General features: G+C 50.1%; 1 protein-coding gene across 8 annotated transcripts in view; it reads right to left on the bottom strand.

Moving 5' to 3' along the window:
• FANCA (FA complementation group A) overlaps nt 1-15,749 on the bottom strand; it is a 78,858-nt gene extending 63,109 nt beyond the window's left edge. For all 8 annotated transcript variants that reach the window (XR_004055341.1, XR_004055342.1, XR_004055343.1 and 5 more), the window contains exons 1-8: nt 15,634-15,749; nt 14,960-15,069; nt 13,708-13,801; nt 9,226-9,368; nt 9,000-9,095; nt 6,561-6,634; nt 3,421-3,533; nt 875-957 (exon numbers count right to left, since the gene is read on the bottom strand). Coding sequence is in view for 4 of the 8 variants with exons in the window: in XM_010378383.2 (XP_010376685.1) it covers nt 875-957; nt 3,421-3,533; nt 6,561-6,634; nt 9,000-9,095; nt 9,226-9,368; nt 13,708-13,801; nt 14,960-15,069; nt 15,634-15,712 (792 nt within the window). In the remaining 4 variants the exon portion in view is untranslated. The remainder of the gene's footprint in view (nt 1-874; nt 958-3,420; nt 3,534-6,560; nt 6,635-8,999; nt 9,096-9,225; nt 9,369-13,707; nt 13,802-14,959; nt 15,070-15,633) is intronic.
• Between the last annotated feature and the right edge of the window lie 4,544 nt (nt 15,750-20,293).

Genomic DNA, 20,293 nt, shown 5'->3' on the forward strand with positions numbered 1-20,293 from the left:
TTTTTTTTTTGAGACGGAGTCTCACTCTGTCACCCAGGTTGGAATAAAGTGGCGCAATCTCCGCTCACAGCAAGCTTCACCTCCAGGTTTCACGCCATTCTCCTGCCTCAGCCTCCCGAGTGGCTGGGGCCACATGTGCCTGCCACCACGACTGGCTAATTTTTTGTATTTTTTTTTTTTTTTAGTACAGAGGGGTTTTCACCGTGTTAGCCAGGATGGTCTTGATCTCCGGACCTTGTGATCCGCCCGCCTCAGCCTCCCAAAGTGCTGGGAATGCAGGCGTGAGCCACAGCGCCCGGCCGGCTATTCTCTTTTTTTAAAGTGAAATCCTGTCATTTGCAGCAACAGGAATGGAACTGAAGGCCATTATGTGAAGTGAAATAAGCCAGGCACAGAAGGACAAGTACTGCATGTTATCACTCATATGTGGGAGCTAAAAAGTGGCTCTTGTGGAGGTACAGAGTAGAATGAGAGATTCCAGAGATGAGAAGGGTATATGTGGTGGGGAATGAAGAGAGTTGGTTAACGGGTACAAACATACAGCCAGACAGAAGTTCTAGCGTTCCACAGCACTGTGAGGCGGCAATAGTTAACAACTGATTGTATATTTCAAAATAACTGTAATATTTGAAATGTTGACAACACACATAAAGGATACATACTGGAGGTGACAGATACTCTATATACACTCTATACTCCATTACACTCCATGCACATAAGAGTATCACATGTACCCCATAAATACTGCAAACCGCATGTTTCAAAAGAGAGACACAGATACATTTCAACACTTGGAATAAGGACGGCTCCTTCCGCTGCAATCTATTTTCATGAGGCCGACTCTCCAAACTCTTCACTTAACTTCTCCTCCTACCTGCGGCATTTTTTCAGGCTCCACGGTTCTTCTCAGATCTGAGTTTTTCTGAAATCCCCTCAAAACAAACATTTGCACAAAATCTGAAAAACCACAAAACCAAAGTATTTATGAATATCATGGTCTCCAAGCAACTGTGAATGGCACAGACCATCCACTTCAGAGGAGCATACGGCTTGGGCCCACCAGGACCCCTGTGAGCTGCTCCTAGCCTGAGAGGAACCCTGCAGAAGTTAACTGCTCACCTGACCACAGCCACACTAGCATTCACAAGACCCAATCAGAACCCTTAGATGAGCCAGATGCTTTCCTGTTGCAGTTCTATTTGAAAGGGAACAAATTTATAGGAAGAGTTTTTTTTCCTTTTTTGTTTTGTGAGACAGAGTCTCCCTCTGTCGCCTGGGCTTGAGTGCAATGGCGCGATCGCTCTCACTGCAACCTCCGCCTCCCGGGTTCAAGCAATTCTCTGTCTCAGCCTCCCAAGTAGCTGAGATTACAGGTGCCTGCCACCACGCCCAGCTAATTTTTGTATTGTTAGTAGAGACGGGGTTTCACCATCTTGGCCAGGTTGGCCTTGAACTCCTGACCTCATGATCCACCCGCCTTGGCCTCCCAAAGTGCTGGGATTATTGGCATGACTCACCGTGCCCAGCCCAATTTTCTTCTCTTAAATAAAAGTGGTTTCCAAGGAAGGTCTCACGGATTCTCTCGCCCACCAATCTCCAAGACTAGAGGACTAGAGGGACCCAGAAGCGTCCTATTCTCAGGAATGTGATGGGCGAGGAAAGGGATTCTCAGCTTTTTAAAAATTAAGATTGCTGGGCGCAGTGGCTCAAGCCTGTAATCCCAGCACTTTGGGAGGCCGAGACGGGGGGATCACGAGGTCAGGAGATCGAGACCATCCTGGCTAACACGGTGAAACCCCGTCTCTACTAAAAATACAAAAACTAGCCGGGCGAGGTGGCGGGCGCCTGTAGTCCCAGCTACTCGGGAGGCTGAGGCAGGAGAATGGCGTAAACCCGGGAGGCGGAGCTTGCAGTGAGCTGAGATCTGGCCACTGCACTCCAGTCCGGGCGACAGAGCGAGACTCCGCCTCAAAAAAAATAAATAATTAAAATAAAATAAAAATTAAGATCAAAAGGACTGAAATCCGAAATATTTTCTAACTTTGATTTAAACTTAACCTATCTGGGACCAGGTCATAGTAGCTCAGGAATGCTAAGCCGCTCATGCCACCAAAAAGCTTTAGGAAAAAGGAAAAACCCACAAGCTACCTGTATAGATCAGTTTCTCATCAATTTTTTTTTTTTGAGACAGAATCTGGCTCTGTCGCCCAGGCTGGAGTGCAGTGGCGCGATCTCGGCTCACTGCAAGCTCCGCCTCCCGGGTTCACGCCATTCTCCTGCCTCGGCCTCCCAAGTAGCTAGGACTACAGGCACCCTCCACCACGCCCGGCTAATTTTTGTATTTTTTAGTAGAGATGGGGTTTCACCGTGTTAGCCAGGATAGTCTCGATCTCCTGACCTCATGATCTACCTGCCTCAGCCTCCCAAAGTGCTAGGATTACAGGTGTGAGCCACCGCACCCAGCCCAATTTTTATTAGTAGGCATCATTTGTAGTGGGATGGGTGTCCCAGCAGGTGTCCCTGAGAACCCAAATATCCCAGAGAGGATATGAGAACTCACCAAGGAAAAGAGTCTCATCACTCAAACACAGCAGGCAAAGAGCCGGAAATTGAGCTTAAATGCACCTTAGAGATGGGTGGTGGGGCAGCTCTCTAGAGCTGTCCTGCTGCCATCCAGGAGTGCACTGAATGTAAGTCCTGACAAACCCAACTACTCGTCAAGCTGGACTGGTCCGAGCCATTCTCCGGTCTCTCAGCACCTTCTTAGTTTGTGGGGGAATATTACAGTCCCAAGTTTTTCTCGTTAATATCATTCCTCAGGAAGGTCATGGTGGCTCACGCCTATAATCCCAGCACTTTGGGGGGCCGAGGCAGGTGGATCACGAGGTCAGGAGTTCAAGACCAGCCTGGCTAACCTAATGAAACCCCGTCTCTACAAAAATAAAAAAAAAAGTTAGCCAGGCATGGTGCCGCACGCCTGTAGTCCCAGCCAGCTACTCACGAGGCTGAGGCGGGAGAATCACTTGAACCTGGGAGGCGGAGATTGCAGTGAGCCGAGATCATGCCATTGCACTCCAGCCTGGGCAGCAGAAGGAGACTGTCTCAAAACAAAAAAAATGAACTACTGGCAAAGCAGGGGTCTGCTGCTTCAGAGGGCAGAAGCAGCTGCGGTCACTCTATGGGAAAGGTGCATGGAAACACTTCAACACACGCCAATGGGCCAACGTACTATTTCCACACCAGTCAAGTTAAATGTGAACCCACAACAGGCTAAGACTGGGAGCCGTGTCCACAGGGAGCCTCTCCCCATGGCCACAGGGAGAGAGGCTGTTCTGCCTCCCAGAGCACTTGAGAGCAAAAGGCATTATCACAGACCAAAATGAGTTTTACCCAAAAACCCGTGTCTTGTCATGAACGCACCAGAAAGCATGGTCCTGGCGACATCGGCATGCTGGCAGGATGTTTCTATCTGTTCACAAAGGCAGCACAGATTCCTGAAGAGCCACGCTCCCACGGCATGCATGTTGGGATGGCTGGAGACACACACAGAGGCAGGCGTATGGCTCAACTCAGTCCCGTCATCAGGGGATTCAGCTGAGCCATATGTCTCAATTTCTTTTTTTGAGACAGTTTTTTGCTGTCACCCAGGCTGGAGTGCAGCAGTGCAATCAGAGTCACTGCACCCTCAACCTCCCAGGCTAAAGCAATCCTTCCATCTCAGCCTCCTGAGTAGTTGGGACAACAGGCGCGGATCACCACGCCCAGCTGGAGGTCTTACTACTTTGCCCAGGCTGGACTCACACTCCCGGGCTCAAGAGTCCCACCTTGCCCTCCCCAGTGCTGGACGACCGGTGTGAGGCGCCGCGCCCAGGCTCAAGTCATTTTCTAATTTCCCTTTTGACTTCTTTGACCCATTACGTTGTTCAACTTCCAAATATTGTGGATTTTCCCAATTCCCTTATGTTGCTGATTCTAATTAAATTCATTTGTGGTTAGAGAACATATTTTGAATGATTTCAACCCTTTTAAATGTATTCCTGTTTGTTTTATGGCCTGAACCTTTTTTTTTTTTTTCTTGAGACAGTTTCACTCTTGTCATCCAGGCTGGACTGCAGCGGCACAATCTCAGCTCACTACAACCTCCGTCTCCTGGATTCAAGTGATTCTCCTGCCTCAGCCTCCTGAGTAGCTAGGACTACAGTCGCCTGCCACCACGCCCAGCTAATTTTTTGTATTTTTAGTAAAGATGGGTTTTCACTGTGTTAGCCAGGATGGTCTCGATCTCCTGACCTCGTGATCCGCCCGTCTCGGCCTCCCAAAGTGCTGGGATCACAGACATGAGCCACCGTGCCTGGCCTGAGCCACCGCGCCCAGACTGTATCATTCTTAATCTGACTTGTTCTACCCATTACTGAAAGGGGGGTATTGAAATCTCTAATGATTATTGTTGAAATGTCTATTTCTCCCTTTAATTCTGGCCATTTTTGCTTCATAGATTTTGGTGCTCTGAGATTAGGTGCATATATCCTAGGCAGCAGGTTTTTCTTTCTTCTTTTTTTTGAGATGAAATTTTGCTCTAGGCCTAGGCGAGCATATTCAAGGTCGGGAGTTCAAGACCAGCCTAGCCAACATGGAGAAACCCCATCTCTACTAAACATACAAACATTAGCCGGGCGTGGTGGCGGGTAACCTGTAATCCCAGCTACTCGGGAGACTGAGGAAGGAGAATCGCTTGAAACCAGAAGGCGTAGGTTGTAGTGAACCAAGACCATATCACTGCACTCCAGCCCGGGTAACAAGAGCAAAACTCCATTTCAAAAAAATAAAATAAAAATATTATTCCGGCCGGGCGCAGTGGCTCAAGCCTGTAATCCCAGCACTTTGGGAGGCCGAGATGGGCGGATCACAAGGTCAGGAGATCAAGACCATCCTGGCTAACATAGTGAAACCCTGTCTCTACTAAAAACTACAAAAAACTAGCCGGGTGAGGCGGCAGGCGCCTGTAGTCCCAGCTACTCGGGAGGCTGAGGCAGGAGAATGGCGTGAGCCCGGGAAGCGGAGCTTGCAGTGAGCTGAGATCCGGCCACTACACTCCAGCCTGGGCGACAGAGCGAGAATCCGTCACCAAAAAAAAAAAAAAAAAAAAAAAAAAAAAAAAAATTATTCCGGTTGGGCATGGTGGCCCATGCCTGTAATCCAAGAACTGTCAAGAGATCAAGACCATCCTGGCCAACATGGTGAAACCCTGTCTCTACTAAAAATACAAAAATTAGCTGAGTGTGGTGGCGCACACCTGCAGTCCCAGCTACTCAGGAGGCTAAGGCAGAATTGCTCGAACCTGGGAGGTGGAGGTTGCAGTGAGCCCAGATCGCATCAGTACACTCCAGCCTGGCGACAGAGTGGGTCTCCACTTCAAAACGAAAAAAAAGGCCAAGCGAGGTGGTTCACGCCTGTAATCCCAGCACTTTGGGAGGCCAAGGCAGGTGGATCACCTGAGGTCAGGAATTTGAGACCAGCCTGGCTAACGTGGCGAAACCCCATCTCTACTAAAAATAACAAAAATTGCCGGGCACAATTACAGGCTCCCGCCTGTAATCCCAGCACTTTGGGAGGCCAAGGCGGGCAGATAACAAAGTCAGGAGATCAAGATCCTGGCTAACACAGTGAAACCCTGTCTCTACTAAAAATACCAACATTGGCTGGGCACAGTGGCTCACACCTGTAATCCCAGCACTTTGGGAGGCCGAGGCGGGCGGATCACGAGGTCAGGAGCTCGAGACCATCCTGCCTAACACGGTGAAATCCTGTCTCTGCTAAAAATACAAAACAATTAGCCGGGCGTGGCGGCAGGTGCCTTTAGTCCCAGCTACTCCAGAGGCTGAGGCAGGAGAATGGCATGAACCCGAGAGGTGGAGCTTGCAGTGAGCCGAGATTGTGCCACTGTACTCTAGCCTGGGAGACAGAACAAGACTCCGTCTCAAAAAAAAAAAACAAATATTAGCCGGGTACAGTGGCGGACACCTGTAGTCCCAGCTACTTCGGAGGCTGAGGCAGGAGAATGGCACGAACCCGGGAGGCAGAGGTTGCAGTGAGCCGACATTGTGCCACTGCACTCCAGCCTGGGCAACAGAACGAGACTCCGTCTCTAAAAAAAATAATAAATAATAACAAAAATCAGCTGGGTGTGGAGGTGGGCACCTGTATTCCCAGCGACTTGGGAGGCTGAGGCAGAATTGCTTGAAACCAGGAGGCGGAGGTTGCAGTGAGCCAAGATTGTGCCACTGCACTCCAGCCTGGGCAACAAGAGTGACACTCTGTCTCAAAAAAAAAAGACCAAAAAAAAAAAAAAAGGCACAAAAAAACACAGATGTTCTCTTGAAATAATGAAACAACAGTTCCTCCAGGTCTAGTCTAGTATAAATACGCCATGCAATCTAGTCTAGTATAAATTGTACTTCAAAGCCAAAAATGAAACCTGTCTGATTTTGGGCTTATGAAATATAATTTACACTAGACTAGACTGCAAAAACAGTAACACTGAATCATCGTTAGTATGCTACCTTTCCAGCAACTCTTGCAGGCTCACGATGCCTTGTACATGAAGATGCCACACCACTTCAAGCAACAAAGAATTCTGAAAAAAAGAAAAAACAAAAAAAAACCAGTAGTTTGAGTCCTTTATGTGTGCATTTTCCTACAAAATGTCCCGCCTAGGTTCTTCAAAACCATGCTGTATTGAAAATTAACATCAAGCAAAAATTAGAGCCTGAAATACATCGTTTTTTACAAAACTGTCCTTGTTTTCAAACTCCCTGGCCTTTGGGCACTCACACACCATTGCCCAACACTTGCTTCTCCTCCTTCCCTTTTCCGACTGCTTCAGCTGGGGCTCCAGGGTAGCCTACTTCCAACCCTTTCTCCACTTCCCTCTTCCAACTGCTTTGGCCGGGGCTCCAGTGGAGCCTACTTCCAACCCTTTCTCCACACTGCAGCCAACACAGTATTACAAACACCTGACGTGACAATCGCTCCTTCAGAAGCCTTCACTGGCTCCTCGTAGCTGCCAGAACAAAGGTCAGCCTTCAGTGTGCCCTGTGCGTGTCCCTTGTCTTTCTCACTCAACCCTCTCCCATTTGATAACCCTCCATGTAGCTCAGACCCTGTGCCACTCACTGAACACTGTGTCCCAGTCACAGTGCCCTGATCTCCCTGTGGCCTCCCCTCCTCATCCCCCTAACTCACTCTTCACAGTCTGTGCAGGAAGGCTTCCCTAACTCTCCAATCTGATATGCATGTCCATCTTCTTCTTCGTAAACCTGTGAGCACCTGTATCATCGCACTTCTTGTGGATTTAGTGGCTTGTTTCCCCAGCTAGATGATAATGAGAGCAGGGACCAAAGCAATCACTGAAAAATCTAATGAACCCTATAATGTACGCTGGATAAAAGAATGGGAAAGGCTGGACACAGTGGGTCACGCCTGTAATCCCAGCACTTTGGGAGGCCGAGATGGGCAGATCATCTGAGGTCAGGAATTGAAGACCAACCTGGCCAACATGGTGAAACCTCATCTCTACTAAAGATATAAAAATTAACTGGGCATGGTGGCACGTGCGTGTAATCCCAGCTACTCAGGGGGCTGAGGCAGGACAATCGCTTGTACCTGGGAGGCAGAGGTTGCACTGAGCCAAGATCGCTCCACTGCACTCCAGTCTGGGCGGCAGAGCAATACCCTGTCTCAAAAATATATATAAAAAAAAAACAACACCAGGCGCAGTGGCTCACACCTGTAATCCCAGCACTTTGGGAGGCTGAGGTGGGCAGATCATGAGGTCAGGAGATTGAGACCATCCTGGCTAACACAGTGAAACTCCATCTCTACTAAAAATACAAAAAATTAGCTGGGTGTGGTGGTGGGCGCCTGTAGTCCCAGCTACTCAGGAGGCTGAGGCAAGACAATCACTTGAACCTAGGAGGCAGAGGTTGCAGTGAGCCGAGATGGCACCACTGCACTCCAGCCTGGGAAAGAGAGCAAGACTCCATTTCAAAAAAAAAAAAAAGAAAAAGAAGAAAAAAGAATGGGAAAAAATGTATTTTTTCTGTGTATTTACTAATTTTGTTTAGTACCACCAAATATTTTGCATTCTTTCCATTCATCAAAAGTCTATAATTCTACTAAGTTCAAAATGCTTCAAAAAAGAGCAGGTAAGAATCATTTTTATATTTTATCATTAGGCTGGGCATCGTGGCTCATCCCTGCAATCCCAGCACTTTGGGAGGCCCAAGAGGAAGGACTGCTTGAGGCCAGGAGTCTAAGATCTGCCTGGGCAATACAGCAAGACCCTGTCTCTAAAAAAAATTATATACTTTTATTTTTTATTTTTATTTTTTATTTTTTGAGATGGAGTCTTGCTTTGTCACCCAGGCTGGAGTGCAGTGGCCGGATCTCAGCTCACTGCAAGCTCCGCCTCCCGGGTTCACGCCATTCTCCTGCCTCAGCCTCCCAGGTAGCTGGGACTACAGGCGCCGCCAACTTGCCCAGCTAGTTTTTTGTAGTTTTTAGTAGAGACGGGGTTTCACCGTGTTAGCCAGGATGGTCTCGATCTCCTGACCTCGTGATCCGCCCGTCTCAGCCTCCCAAAGTGCTGGGATTACAGGCTTGAGCCACCGCGCCCAGCCCACTTTTTTTTTTAATAGTTTACTATACTGCCCTGGAAAATTCTTCATAATAATAAACCCAAGAAAGCTAAACATGTTTTGTAATATGTTTTATTCTAATAAATATTACTAATGATAGGAAAATAGTGACAAAAATGGTAATTGAAGGTACTTTCTTTCCAATCCACAGATGATTTCTAAACTCTTTTTCATCCACTCTCTGTAATTAATGAGAAGCTTGGCAGAATTCCTGAGAAAACCCAGGTATTCTGTTGCCTCCATCTTGATCAACAGAACATTGCCTGGAACACTGGAGAGCTAGATTTGCAATCTCAAATTTACCTGTATTTTCCATAATTCTTGACAGAAGGAAAGACGGGAGAACATACTGTGTGCCAGTAAATACTGAGCAAACTCTAACAGGGAAGACAGCTTCTTCTGAAAAGAGAGATTACATTTTTTAAAAAACAGACAGATTACCTGAAACAATATTAAAGAAATGTCCTGTTTTCCCAACCAGCTTAAAAGTAACAATGGGCAGGTCTCCTCATCCTGGCTGGTGTCTTACTCTCTGCTCCACAGTCAGCAGCACAAGACGACCGGTCTCCGCTGGAGTCGTGCAGACCTGTCCCACACTTGAGGCAACCATCCCGGCTGAGAGAACACCCACGGGAACCCCCAACCTTGAGGCCTGATCCTGCAAAGCAGAGCCTTAAACACAAAACAAAACCACAGCTTTCTCTTAACACATGAGACAAAAATCTAAAACCAAAGACTTGCTGTTTCAAATACCTTATTTTTGGCCGGGCGCGGTGGCTCACGCCTGTAATCCCAGCACTTTGGGAGGCCGAGGCAGGCGGATCATGAGGTCAGGAGATCAAGACCATCCTGGCTAACATGGTGAAACCCCGTCTCTACTAAAAATACAAAAAATTAGCCTGGCATGGCGGCAGGTGCCTGTAGTCCCAGCTACTCGGGAGGCTGAGGTAGGAGAATGGCGTGAACCCGGGAGGCGGAGCTTGCAGTGAGCTGAGATCGCGCCACTGCACTCCAGCCTAAGCAATAGAGCGAGACTCCATCTCAAAAAAATAAATAAACGGCCGGGCGCGGTGGCTCAAGCCTGTAATTCCAGCACTTTGGGAGGCCGAGACGGGCGAATCACGAGGTCAGGAGTTCGAGACCATCCTGGCTAACACGGTGAAACCCCATCTCTACTAAAAAATACAAAAAGCTAGCCGGGCGAGGTGGCTGGCACCTGTAGTCCCAGCTACTTGGGAGGCTGAGGCGGGAAAATGGCGTAAACCTGGGAGGCGGAGCTTGCAGTGAGCTGAGATCCGGCCACTGCACTCCAGGCCGGGCGACAGAGCGAGACTCCGTCTCAAAATAAATAAATAAATAAATAAATAAATAAATAAATAAAAATAATAGGCCGGGCGTGGTGGCTCAAGCCTGTAATCCCAGCACTTTGGGAGGCCGAGGCGAGCGGATCACAAGGTCAGGAGATCGAGACCATCCTGGCTAACACGGTGAAACCCCGTCTCTACTAAAAAATACAAAAAACTAGCCAGGCGAGGTGGCGGGCGCCTGTAGTCCCAGCTACTCGGGAGGCTGAGGCAGGAGAATGGCGTGAACCCGGGAGGCGGAGCTTGCAGTGAGCTGAGATCTGGCCACTGCACTCCAGCTTGGGTGACAGAGCGAGACTCCGTCTCAAAAAAAAAAAAAAAATAATAATAATAATAAAATAAAATGCCTTATTTTAAGATGCAGTACACACAAAAAATGACATTTAAAGGGGGAAAATAGATACAAAGGGAAAAACATGAAAAGCAGCGCACAATAAAACTGGTGGCAACACCCGAACCCAGAGTTACGCATTCGTATTTGTTACGTTTCCCACGACACAAAAGGAGCAAAGTAAAGAATACATTCTGACCAAGAACTTTATCATCTTTTTCCAAAGGAGCACAATCAATTGAGAACTCTAGCAGGCTCTTTCAATTACATTGTTTTTCCAATTACTTCAGAGATAACTCTGCTCCTGTTGACTCACATTGACGGTTGTGTCAAAATCAGGCAGGGATTTCCCAGTGCTCTGACATGTACCTGGTGGGCAGGTGCAGTCACAGCTGTGCTCAGTCCACAGGCCACCAAGTGGAACCTCACTAATAGCCAGCAGCAGTCACCATTCTCCTGAGCAGCCACTGGTCTGCATTCAATACAGTGAGAAATGGTGAGCAACCTGGAAGCAGGCAATGCCAATAAGCTATTTTCTAATTTATTTGCCTTCCAAAAATTTTTTTTTTCGGTTTTTTTTTTTTTTTTTTTTTTTGCAATGGCGTCTTACACTGTCACCCGGGCTGGAGTGCAACGGCGCCGTCTCAGCTCACTGCAACCTCCACTTCCCAGGTTCAAGCAATTCTCCTGCCTCAGCCTCCCAAGCAGCTGGGATTACAGGCAGGCATCACTACGCTCAGTTAATTTTTTGTATTTTTAGTAGAGATGGGGTTTCACTATGTTGGCCAAGCCGGTCTCCAACTCCAGGCCCGCCTCGGCCTCCCATACTGCTGGGATTACAGGTGTATGCCACCGCACCCGGCCAAAACTAACTGCTTAAAAAAACTGGGCCGGGTGCAGTGGCTCACGCCTGCAATCCCAGCACTTTGGGACGCCGAGGCGGGCGGATCACGATGTCAGGAGATCGAGACCATCCTGGCTAACACGGTGAATCCCCGTCTCTACTAAAAACACAAAAACAAAATTAGCCAGGTGTAGTGGTGGATGCCTGTAGTTCCAGCTACTCGGGAGGCTGAGGCAGAGAATGGTGTGAACCTGGGAGGCAGAGTTTGCAGTGAGCCAAGATCGCGCCACTGCACTGCAGCCTGGGCGACAGAGCCAGACTCCGTCTCAAAAAAAAAAAAAAAAAAAAAAAAAAAAAAACTGGAGGTCAGGCTCCGTGGCTCACGCCTGTAATCCAAGCACTTTGGGAAGCCGAGGCAGGTGGATCACCTGAGGTCGGGAGTTTGAGACCAGCCTGACCAACATGGTGAAACCCTATCTCTACCAGAAATACAAAATTAGCCAGGCATGCCAGTGCATGCCTGTAATCACAGGTACTTGGGAGCCTGAGGCACGAGAATCGCTTCAACTCGGGAGGCAATGGTCGCAGTGAGTCAAGATCACACCACTGCACTCCAGCCTGGGCAACGAGAGCAAAACTCCAACTCAAAAAAAAAAAAAAAAAAAACACTGGAGACTGTAGTACGTGCCTGTTTTTGTAATGTACTAGATCTAAAAACACATTATCAATACATAAGTTAAAACATTTACAGGCCGAACACAATGGCTCATGCCTGTAATTCCAGCAGTACGGGAGGCCGAGGAGGGTGGATCACGAGGTCAGGAGTTCGAGACCAGCCTGGCCAAGACGGTGAAACCCCGTCTCTACTAAAAATACAAAAAATTAGCTGGGCGCAGCGGCAGGCGCCAGTAATCCCAGCTACTCGGGAGGCTGAGGCAGGAGACTTGCTTGAACCCAGGAGGCAGAGGATGAAGTGAGCCGAGATCGCACCACTACACTCCAACCGGGGCAACAGAGCAAGACTTGGTCTCAAAAAAAAAAAAAAAAAAAAAAAAAACTTTACAATAGTTATAGAAGCTTAAAATTATAGTGTGAGAAATCATCAACTGTTGGTGAAATTATCGGTAGAAAAGTAGACAGATCGGGCACAGTGGCTCAGGCCTGCAATCCCAACACCTTGGGAGGCTGAGGTGAACGGATGGCTTGAGCTCAGGAGTTTGAGACCAGTCTGGGCAACTGCCAAAACCCTATCTCTACAAAAAAATTAGCCAGGCACGGTGGTGCACACCTGTAGTCCCAGCTACTCAAGAGGTTGGGGTGGGAGGATCACTTGAGCCCAGGAGGTCAAGACTGCAGTGAACTGTGATTGCACTCCAGCCTGGGCAACAGAATGTTTAAAAAAAAGAAAAAAGTAGACAATTCCATTTTTTTTTTTTTTTGAGACGTAGTTTTGTTTTTGTTGCCCAGGCTGGTGTGCAATGGAGGGGTCTCGGCTCACTGCAACCTCTGCCTCCCAGTTTCAAGTAACTCTCCTGCCTCAGCCTCCTGAGTAGCTGGGACTATAGGCACCCGCCACCACGCCCAGCCAATTTTTGTATTTTTAGTAGAGACAGGGTTTCACCATGTTGGTCAGGCTGGTCTCAAATCCTGACCTCAGGTGATCTGCACGCCTCAGCCTCCCAAAGTGCTGCGAATATAGGCGTGAGCCACTGTGCCCGGCCGACCATGCCAATTTCTAATCGTTTGTTTCCAATGCATCTCCACGGGAAAGTCTGTTTTTATCTACAAGGCTTTTACTCTGTGTGTGTGCGCGCGCGCACTAGCTCTATCTTTAGCAGAAAAAAACAAACTCAAAAATTAATGAATCAAAGGTTTATCTGTGTGGCTGAGTTTGGATCCTTGGAATGATAATATTTAATTTGTGAAATTCAAATATAATTATGACAGTGAAAATCCGTATCATTTGCCAGTGACACTCAGTGTTCAGTGGTCAAGGGAGCGTTGTTACTGTAGGTTATTTTAATAGAAACAAGTCATTACATAACAAAGACATGAAGGATCAGAAATGACTTACTGTTGCTGACCCAGAACTTTCCCTATCTCCCACTCTCAAATGGGGGGAGAAGGAGGTACCTAGAAAATTGTCTTCCCGTCTACTCTCCTGGGCACAGCACAACCGGTCTCAATGAGCAAGGGGCAATCCCTGTTGCTGCTATATCCCATGTTTTTCCAACGGACACTCTGGGTCCTACTGCTTCTGAGTCGCAGGTTGACTCAAACGCTGCTTTTAAACACAGCATCATAAGACACCCAAGCACAAGTCACAAAAACATCACATAGAATTTGTGACCACACACACAAGTGGAAATCCATCATCTGAGGAAATTGAAATTTCTACTTAATTTAGCAAACCATGGTTACTATATAAAAACTCTTCTGCAATTCAAAAGAGAAAATGAAGCTGTAACTTACCTATAAATGAACTAGAATGATTAGCATAGGCCTCAGAACCGTCACAGTCAATCAATTTGCTGAGAGACAATTGTTTACACGGTGGACCTTCTACCTAGAATCCAAAACAATGAACTCCATTTAAAAAGTTCAAGCTCCAGGCTGGGCGCAGTGGCTCACGCCTGTAAACCCAGCACTTTGGGAGGCTGAGGTGGGCCAATCACAAGGTCAAGTTCAAGACCAGCCTGGCCAACATAACGAAACCCTGTCTCTACTAAAAATACAAAAATTAGCCGGGCATGGTAGTGTGCACCTATAGTGTAGTCCCAATCACTCAGGAGGCTGAGGCAGGAGAGTCACTTAGAACCCAGGAGGTGGAGGCTGCAGTGAGCCGAGATCGCCCCACTGCACACCAGCCTGGGCCACAGGGTGAGACTCTGTCTCAAAAAAACAAAAAACAAAAAAACTCAAGCTCTGTGCATAAACACAAGCTGTGTTTAAATAATGCTTCCCTACTGGGCTTTTTTTTTTTTTTTGAGATGAAGTCCCCCAGGCTGGAGTGCAGAGGCGGGATCTCCCTCATTGCAACCTCGGGCACATTACAGGTGCCCGCCACCACACCCGGCTAGTTTTTGTATTTTAAGTAGAGACAGGGTTTCACCATGTTGGTCAAGTTGGTCTTGAACTCCTGACCTCAAGTGATCCACTCGCTTCGGCCTCCCAAAGTGCTGGGATTACAGACGTGAGCCACCACACCGGGCTTTTTTAAATTTTTTTTTTGAGACAGTTTCGCTCTGTAAACCAGACTGGATTGCAAGTGGCGTGATTTCGGCTCACTGCAATTTCTGCCTCCCGGGTCCAGGTTCAACCAATTCTCCTGCCTCAGCTTCCCGGGTAGCTGAGATTACAGGCTCCCGCCACCACATCCAGCTAATTTTTTTGTATTTTTAGAAGAGACGGGGTTTCACCATGCTGGCCAGGCTGGTCTCGAACTCCTGACCTAGGATGATACACCCGCCTCGGCCTCCCCAAATGCTGGGATTACAGCCCTGAGCCACCGCGCCCGGCCTGTTTCTTTTTGTTGTTTTCTTTTTAATAAAAGAGGCGGGGTCTCATCCTGTTGCGTAACTCCTGGGCTCAGGCGACCCTCCCCTCTGCGGGCCAGGCCACCGCGCCCGCCGCCTCGGGTATTTTCTTAGGAAAGCTGTGCGGTGGCTGGGCTCAAAACCCCGAACCTAAATCTGCCCGCAGACGGACACCAGCTTCCTCTTACCTCAAGCAAAAGGGCATTCAGGTCCTGGTGGCTTCGCAGGAGGCGCACAGCTGAGTCCTTCAATTTCTGTGCCCTTTCAGGATTGTATTTCTGCCTCTTGAGCCTTCCCGCTACGGAGAGAAGTCGGTTCCAAACCATCACAGCCCCGTTTACACCCGGGGTCCCGGGCCCGACGCGCAGGACGCCGCGGAGAAACCCACCAGGGACACCCTCCCAAGAGGGGCCGCGGCTCCTCCCCAGGGCGCAGGTGTCGGGAAACTAAGGGAAACGGCGCCAGCGCGGACGCCGCGGAAGACGGTCCCGGAGAACCCGAGTCAGGGGAGCCCAGGAAGGCTGGCGAGGGGCGGCCTCTGCGCTGAGGGGAGCCCCACGCCGCCCACCCCAGGCCCGGCTCTGGCAGGGCGGCCGGCGGAGGCGGCGTTCGGGAAACAAGGGGGCGCCCCGCGGGCAGGGCCGGAGGGGCGTCGGCCCAGGCGCAGGAGGGGCCCGGTCGGGGCCGGGTCCGAGGCAGCCGCGCCGCCCCGCCCCAGCCTGGCGCCCACCCCGCACAACCCCCCAGGCGCGGCCTCCCGGCATCGGACCGTCTGAGGTTCGGGCGGGAAGGGATTGGGCGACCGGCGAAACCGAACCGGGCGCGGCACCGCCCACTCCCGCGGCCTGCCGCGCCCGCCTACCCAGCAGCTCGGCCCAGGACCTCCGGCGGCCCCCTGGGCCCTGGCCCGAGGCGGAGTTCGGAACCCGCAAGTCGGACATGGACTCAGCGTCTACAGCCCTGGCGGCGGCGCCCTGGGCCTGAGCCCGCGCTGCCTTCTTATTGGCTGCGGCCAGGCGCGCGCGCCCGTTGGCTGGTGGCGGCCAGGCCACTCCCCTCAGGTCGAGGCCACGCCCCTCAGGTCGAGGCCTCGCGTGGCGGCCATGTTGGTTGTGGTGGAGGCGCCTGCGCGCGGTGACGTCGGGCTTGCGTTCGGCTGTGAGGCCGCGGTGTAGTCCGCGAGGGCGTTTCGCGCGGGGAGGCTGTGGCGCCTCAGGCGTGGTTCCTGCCGGGAATGACTGGGGTTGGTCCCGAAGAGACCACCTGGCCAACCAAGCCGAGGCAGGCGCAGATCCCCGCGGGGAGCGCGGAGCCGTGCGCGCCTCTGAGCTCCGGGCAGCCGCTGTTCCTCCTCCCGGCGGCCGAACGGTCCCTGCCCTGGGCGGCGTTTTGGCAGCCGGAGACCGCGCGGTGGCCGCGCCTGTGCTCCCAGCGCTTTGGGAGGCCGAGGCTGGAGGGTCGCTTAAGTCCAGGAGTTCCAGACCAGCCTGGGCAACATAGCGAGACCCCATCACTTTTCTTTGTTTTTGTTTTTCCTTTTTTTGAGACGGAGTCTCCCTCTGTCGCCCAGGCTGCAATGCAGTGGCGCGATCTCGGATCCTCAAGTGAATCTCCTGCCTCAGCCTCCCGAGTAGCTGGGATTACAGGTGCGCGACACCACGCCCAGCTGATTTTTGTTATTTTTAGTAGAGACAACGTTTTCTTTTAACCAGCCTGGGCGGCAGAGCGAGACCCTGTCTCGAAACAAAACCCAACATAAGAATTGGTAAAAGCGAGTGCCGGCCGGGCGCGGTGGCTCACGCCTGTAATCCCAGCACTTCGGGAGGCCGAGGCGGGTGGATCACGGGGTCAGGAGATCGAGACCATCCTGGCTAACACCGTGAAACCCCGTCTCTACTAAAAATACAAAAAACTAGCCGGGCGTGGTGGTGGGCGCCTGTGGTCCCAGCTACTTGAGAGGCTGAGGCAGGAGAATGGCGTGAACCCAGGAGGCGGAGCTTGCAGTGAGTGCAGATCGCGCCACCGCACTCCAGCCTGGGCGACAGAGCGAGACTGCGTCTTAAAAAAAAAAAGCGAGTGCCTAGGGGAAGCTAAAGTGCCTCAAAGCCCTGGGGAAGTAGAGGCTCGGGAGACCCGTCCCCATCCCCCGGCAGTGGCCGCGGTCCCCGGCAGGCGCCTTTATTGTGTTGATTGCTTCGATGACGTTCAGCACCACAAATGCTCTTTGTGAGCCGAGGCTCTGAGCGGAGGATGGAGCAGGAATGAGAATTCAGAGTCCATGAAACCCCAAAACGACTCCTGCACGGCCCTACTCGTACACTTCGCAATCCATGGTGAGTACTCAGGGAACAGCCTGAGATCACGCTGCCGCACTCGAGCCTGGGCAACAGAGCAAGACCCTGTCTCAGAAACAAAAACAAAAAAAAAGACAAAGCAATTAACAGAACTAGACTCAGAGGTGACCGAGTAATTGAAACAGGCTGGAAATTTAAAATAACTATGATTAATATGTGGAGGTCTGTCGTATGAAGGGTGAACAATACGCATGAGGAGGAAACTCATCAGATTGTAAGAAAGAACGCGGTAACAGGTGATGCTTCTGATGGGGCGGTAGTATCATCAACACAGCTGAGAAAAATAGGAATTACATTGGAAAACAGGAAAAGAGGTTTTTTGTGTGTTTTTTTTAAAGGGCATCCAAGAACTGTGGGAAAATATCAAATGATATAATATGCATGTAATAGGACTCCCAAAAAAAGAAGAAAGAACAAATTAGAAAAAATGTTTAAAGAGAAAATTACCAAAAATTTTCCCAAAATAACAAAAGACAACAAAATGCAGACCTGAGCTCAGAGCACACACAAAACTTGATAAATATGAGCCCCTGCTTCACACATGCACTGTGTTCAAACTGTGGAAATCAGAGAGAAAACCATGAAGATGGCCGGAGAAGAAAGATAAGTTAAATACAGTAACAAAGGTAAGAATTCCAGCCTGGGCAATATGGCAAGACCCCGTCTCTACAAAAAATACAAAAATTAGCCCAGTGTGCTGACATAAGCCTGTAGTCCCAGCTACTTGGGAGGCTGAGGTGAGAGGATCACTTGAGCCCAGGAGGCTGAGGCCGCAGGGAACCATGATCGTGCCACTACACTCCAGCCTGGATGACAGAGTGATAACCTATCTCAAAAAAAAAAAAAAAAAAAAAGGCAGGGGCACCTGGTACAGTGGCTCACACCTGTAATCCCAGCCTTTTGGGGGGCTGAGGCCAGTGGATCACCTGAGGTCAGGAGTTCGAGACTAGCCTTGCCAACATGGAGAACTCTCATCTCTACTAAAAATACAAAAATTGGCCGGGTGTGGTGGCTCATGCCTGTAATCCCAGCACTTTGTGAGGCTGAGGCCAGCAGATCACCTGAGGTCGGGAGTTCAAGACCAGCTTGACCAACATGGAGAAATCCCCTCTCTACTAAAAATACAAAATTAGCCGAGCGTGGTGGTACATACCTGTAATCCCAGCTACTCTGGAGGCTGAGGCAGGAGAATCGCTTGAACCCAGGAGGCGGAGGTTATGATGAGCCTAGATTGCGCCATTGCACTCCATCCTGGGCAACAAGAGCAAAACTGTCTTGGCAGGGTGCAGTGGCTCACGCCTGTAATCCTAGCACTTTGGGAGGCCAAGGTGGGTAGATCACAAGCTCAGGAGATTGATACCATCCTGGCTAACAGGGTGAAACCCCATCTCTAGTAAAAATACAAAAAATTAGCCGGGCATGGTTGTGGGCACCTGTAGTCCCAGCTGCTCAGGAGGCTGGGGTGGGAGAATGGCATTAACCTGAGAGGAGGAGCTTGCAGTGAGCTGAGATTGCACCACTGCACTCCAGCCTGGGCGACAAGAGCGAAACTCCATCTCCAAAAAAAAAAGTTCACCTGTCCTTTGATCTGGCACATCTTTTGTAATGGCCTGTTCTGCCTCTGCTTTGCCACGCAGCAGTGTGGAGAGAGTTATCCCTATCAGTTGTAAGGAACTTCCGCATTTTTTTTTTTTTTTTTTTTTTCCCCCGAGACAGAGTCTCCCTCTGTCGCCCAGACTGGACTGCAGTGGCATGATCTCGGCTCATTGCGACCACCGCCTTCCAGGTTCAAGCGGTTCACCCACCTCAGCCTCCAAAGTAGCTGGGATTACAGGTGCCTGCCACCACGCCTGGCTAATTTTTGTATTTTTAGTGGAGACAAAGTTTTGCCATGTTGGCCAGGCTGGTCTCAAACTCCTGACCTCAGGTGATCCACCTACCTTGGCCTCCCAAAGTGCTGGGATTACAGGCGTGAGCCACTGTGGCCGGCTTTTTTTTTTTTTTTTTTTTTTTGAGATGGGGTCTCGCTCTGTCACCCAGGCTGGAGTGCAGTGGCCGGATCTCTGCTCACTGCAAGCTCCGCCTCCCGGGTTTACGCCATTCTCCCGCCTCAGCCTCCCAAGTAGCTGGGACTACAGGCGCCCGCCACCTCGCCCGGCTAGTTTTTGTATTTTTTAGTAGAGACGGGGTTTCACCGTGTTCGCCAGGATGGTCTCGATCTCCTGACCTCGTGATCCGCCTGTCTCGGCCTCCCAAAGTGCTGGGATTGCAGGCTTGAGCCACTGTGCCCAGCCTCCGGCCTTTTTTTTTTTTTTTTGGAGACAGGGTCTCACTCTGCCACCAAGGCTAGAGTGGCGCAATCTCATCTCACTACAAACTCTGCCTCCCAGGGTCATGGTCCTCTTGCCTCAGCCTCCCAAAGTGCTGGGACAACAGGTGTGAGGCGCCACGCCCAGTCTATTTCTGTCATTTTACAACGTTTAGGCCCCTGGGCAGGCACTGGAGGTGCTTTCACCATCTGAGACAATGTTTGCTGTCGAATGTGGGGAGGAGCTTGTCCACCTCATGTTCACGCAGGAACTAGTGTCTAAGTGACACATCTCAGCATGTCCCTTTCATTTTTTTTTGTTTTTGTTTTTGTTTTTGAGGCACAGTTTCACTCTTGTCACCCAGGCTGGAGTGCAACGGCAAGATCTTGGCTCACCGCAACCTGCACCTCCCAGATTCAAGAGATTCTCCTGCCTCAGAATGGGGTAAACTGAACCCGGGAGGTGGAGCTTGCAGTGAGCCAAGATCGCACCACTGCACTCCAGCCTGGGTGACAGAGCAAGACTCCGTTTCAAAAAACAAAACAAAAAAAGAGACTCTCCTGACTGTCCTGCCTCAGCTTCCCAAGTAGCTGGGATTACAGGCATGTGCCACCACGCCTGACTAATTTTGTATTTTTAGTAGAGATGGAGTTTCTCCATGTTGGTCAGGCTGGTCTTGAACTTCCAACCTTAGGTGATCCACCTGCCTCAACCTCCCAAAGTGCTGGGATTACAGGTTTGAGCCACCGCGCTCGGCCAGGACCTATTCATTTTTAACCACCTTGCTTTATCTGTTCAAAAAAGAAACAAATTCAACAGTGTAAATAACTCTGACCGCCCTCAATAGGAAGCAGACAGG

The sequence above is a fragment of the Rhinopithecus roxellana genome, chromosome 20 (genome assembly GCF_007565055.1).
Source record: "Rhinopithecus roxellana isolate Shanxi Qingling chromosome 20, ASM756505v1, whole genome shotgun sequence".
NCBI lineage: Eukaryota > Metazoa > Chordata > Mammalia > Primates > Cercopithecidae > Rhinopithecus > Rhinopithecus roxellana.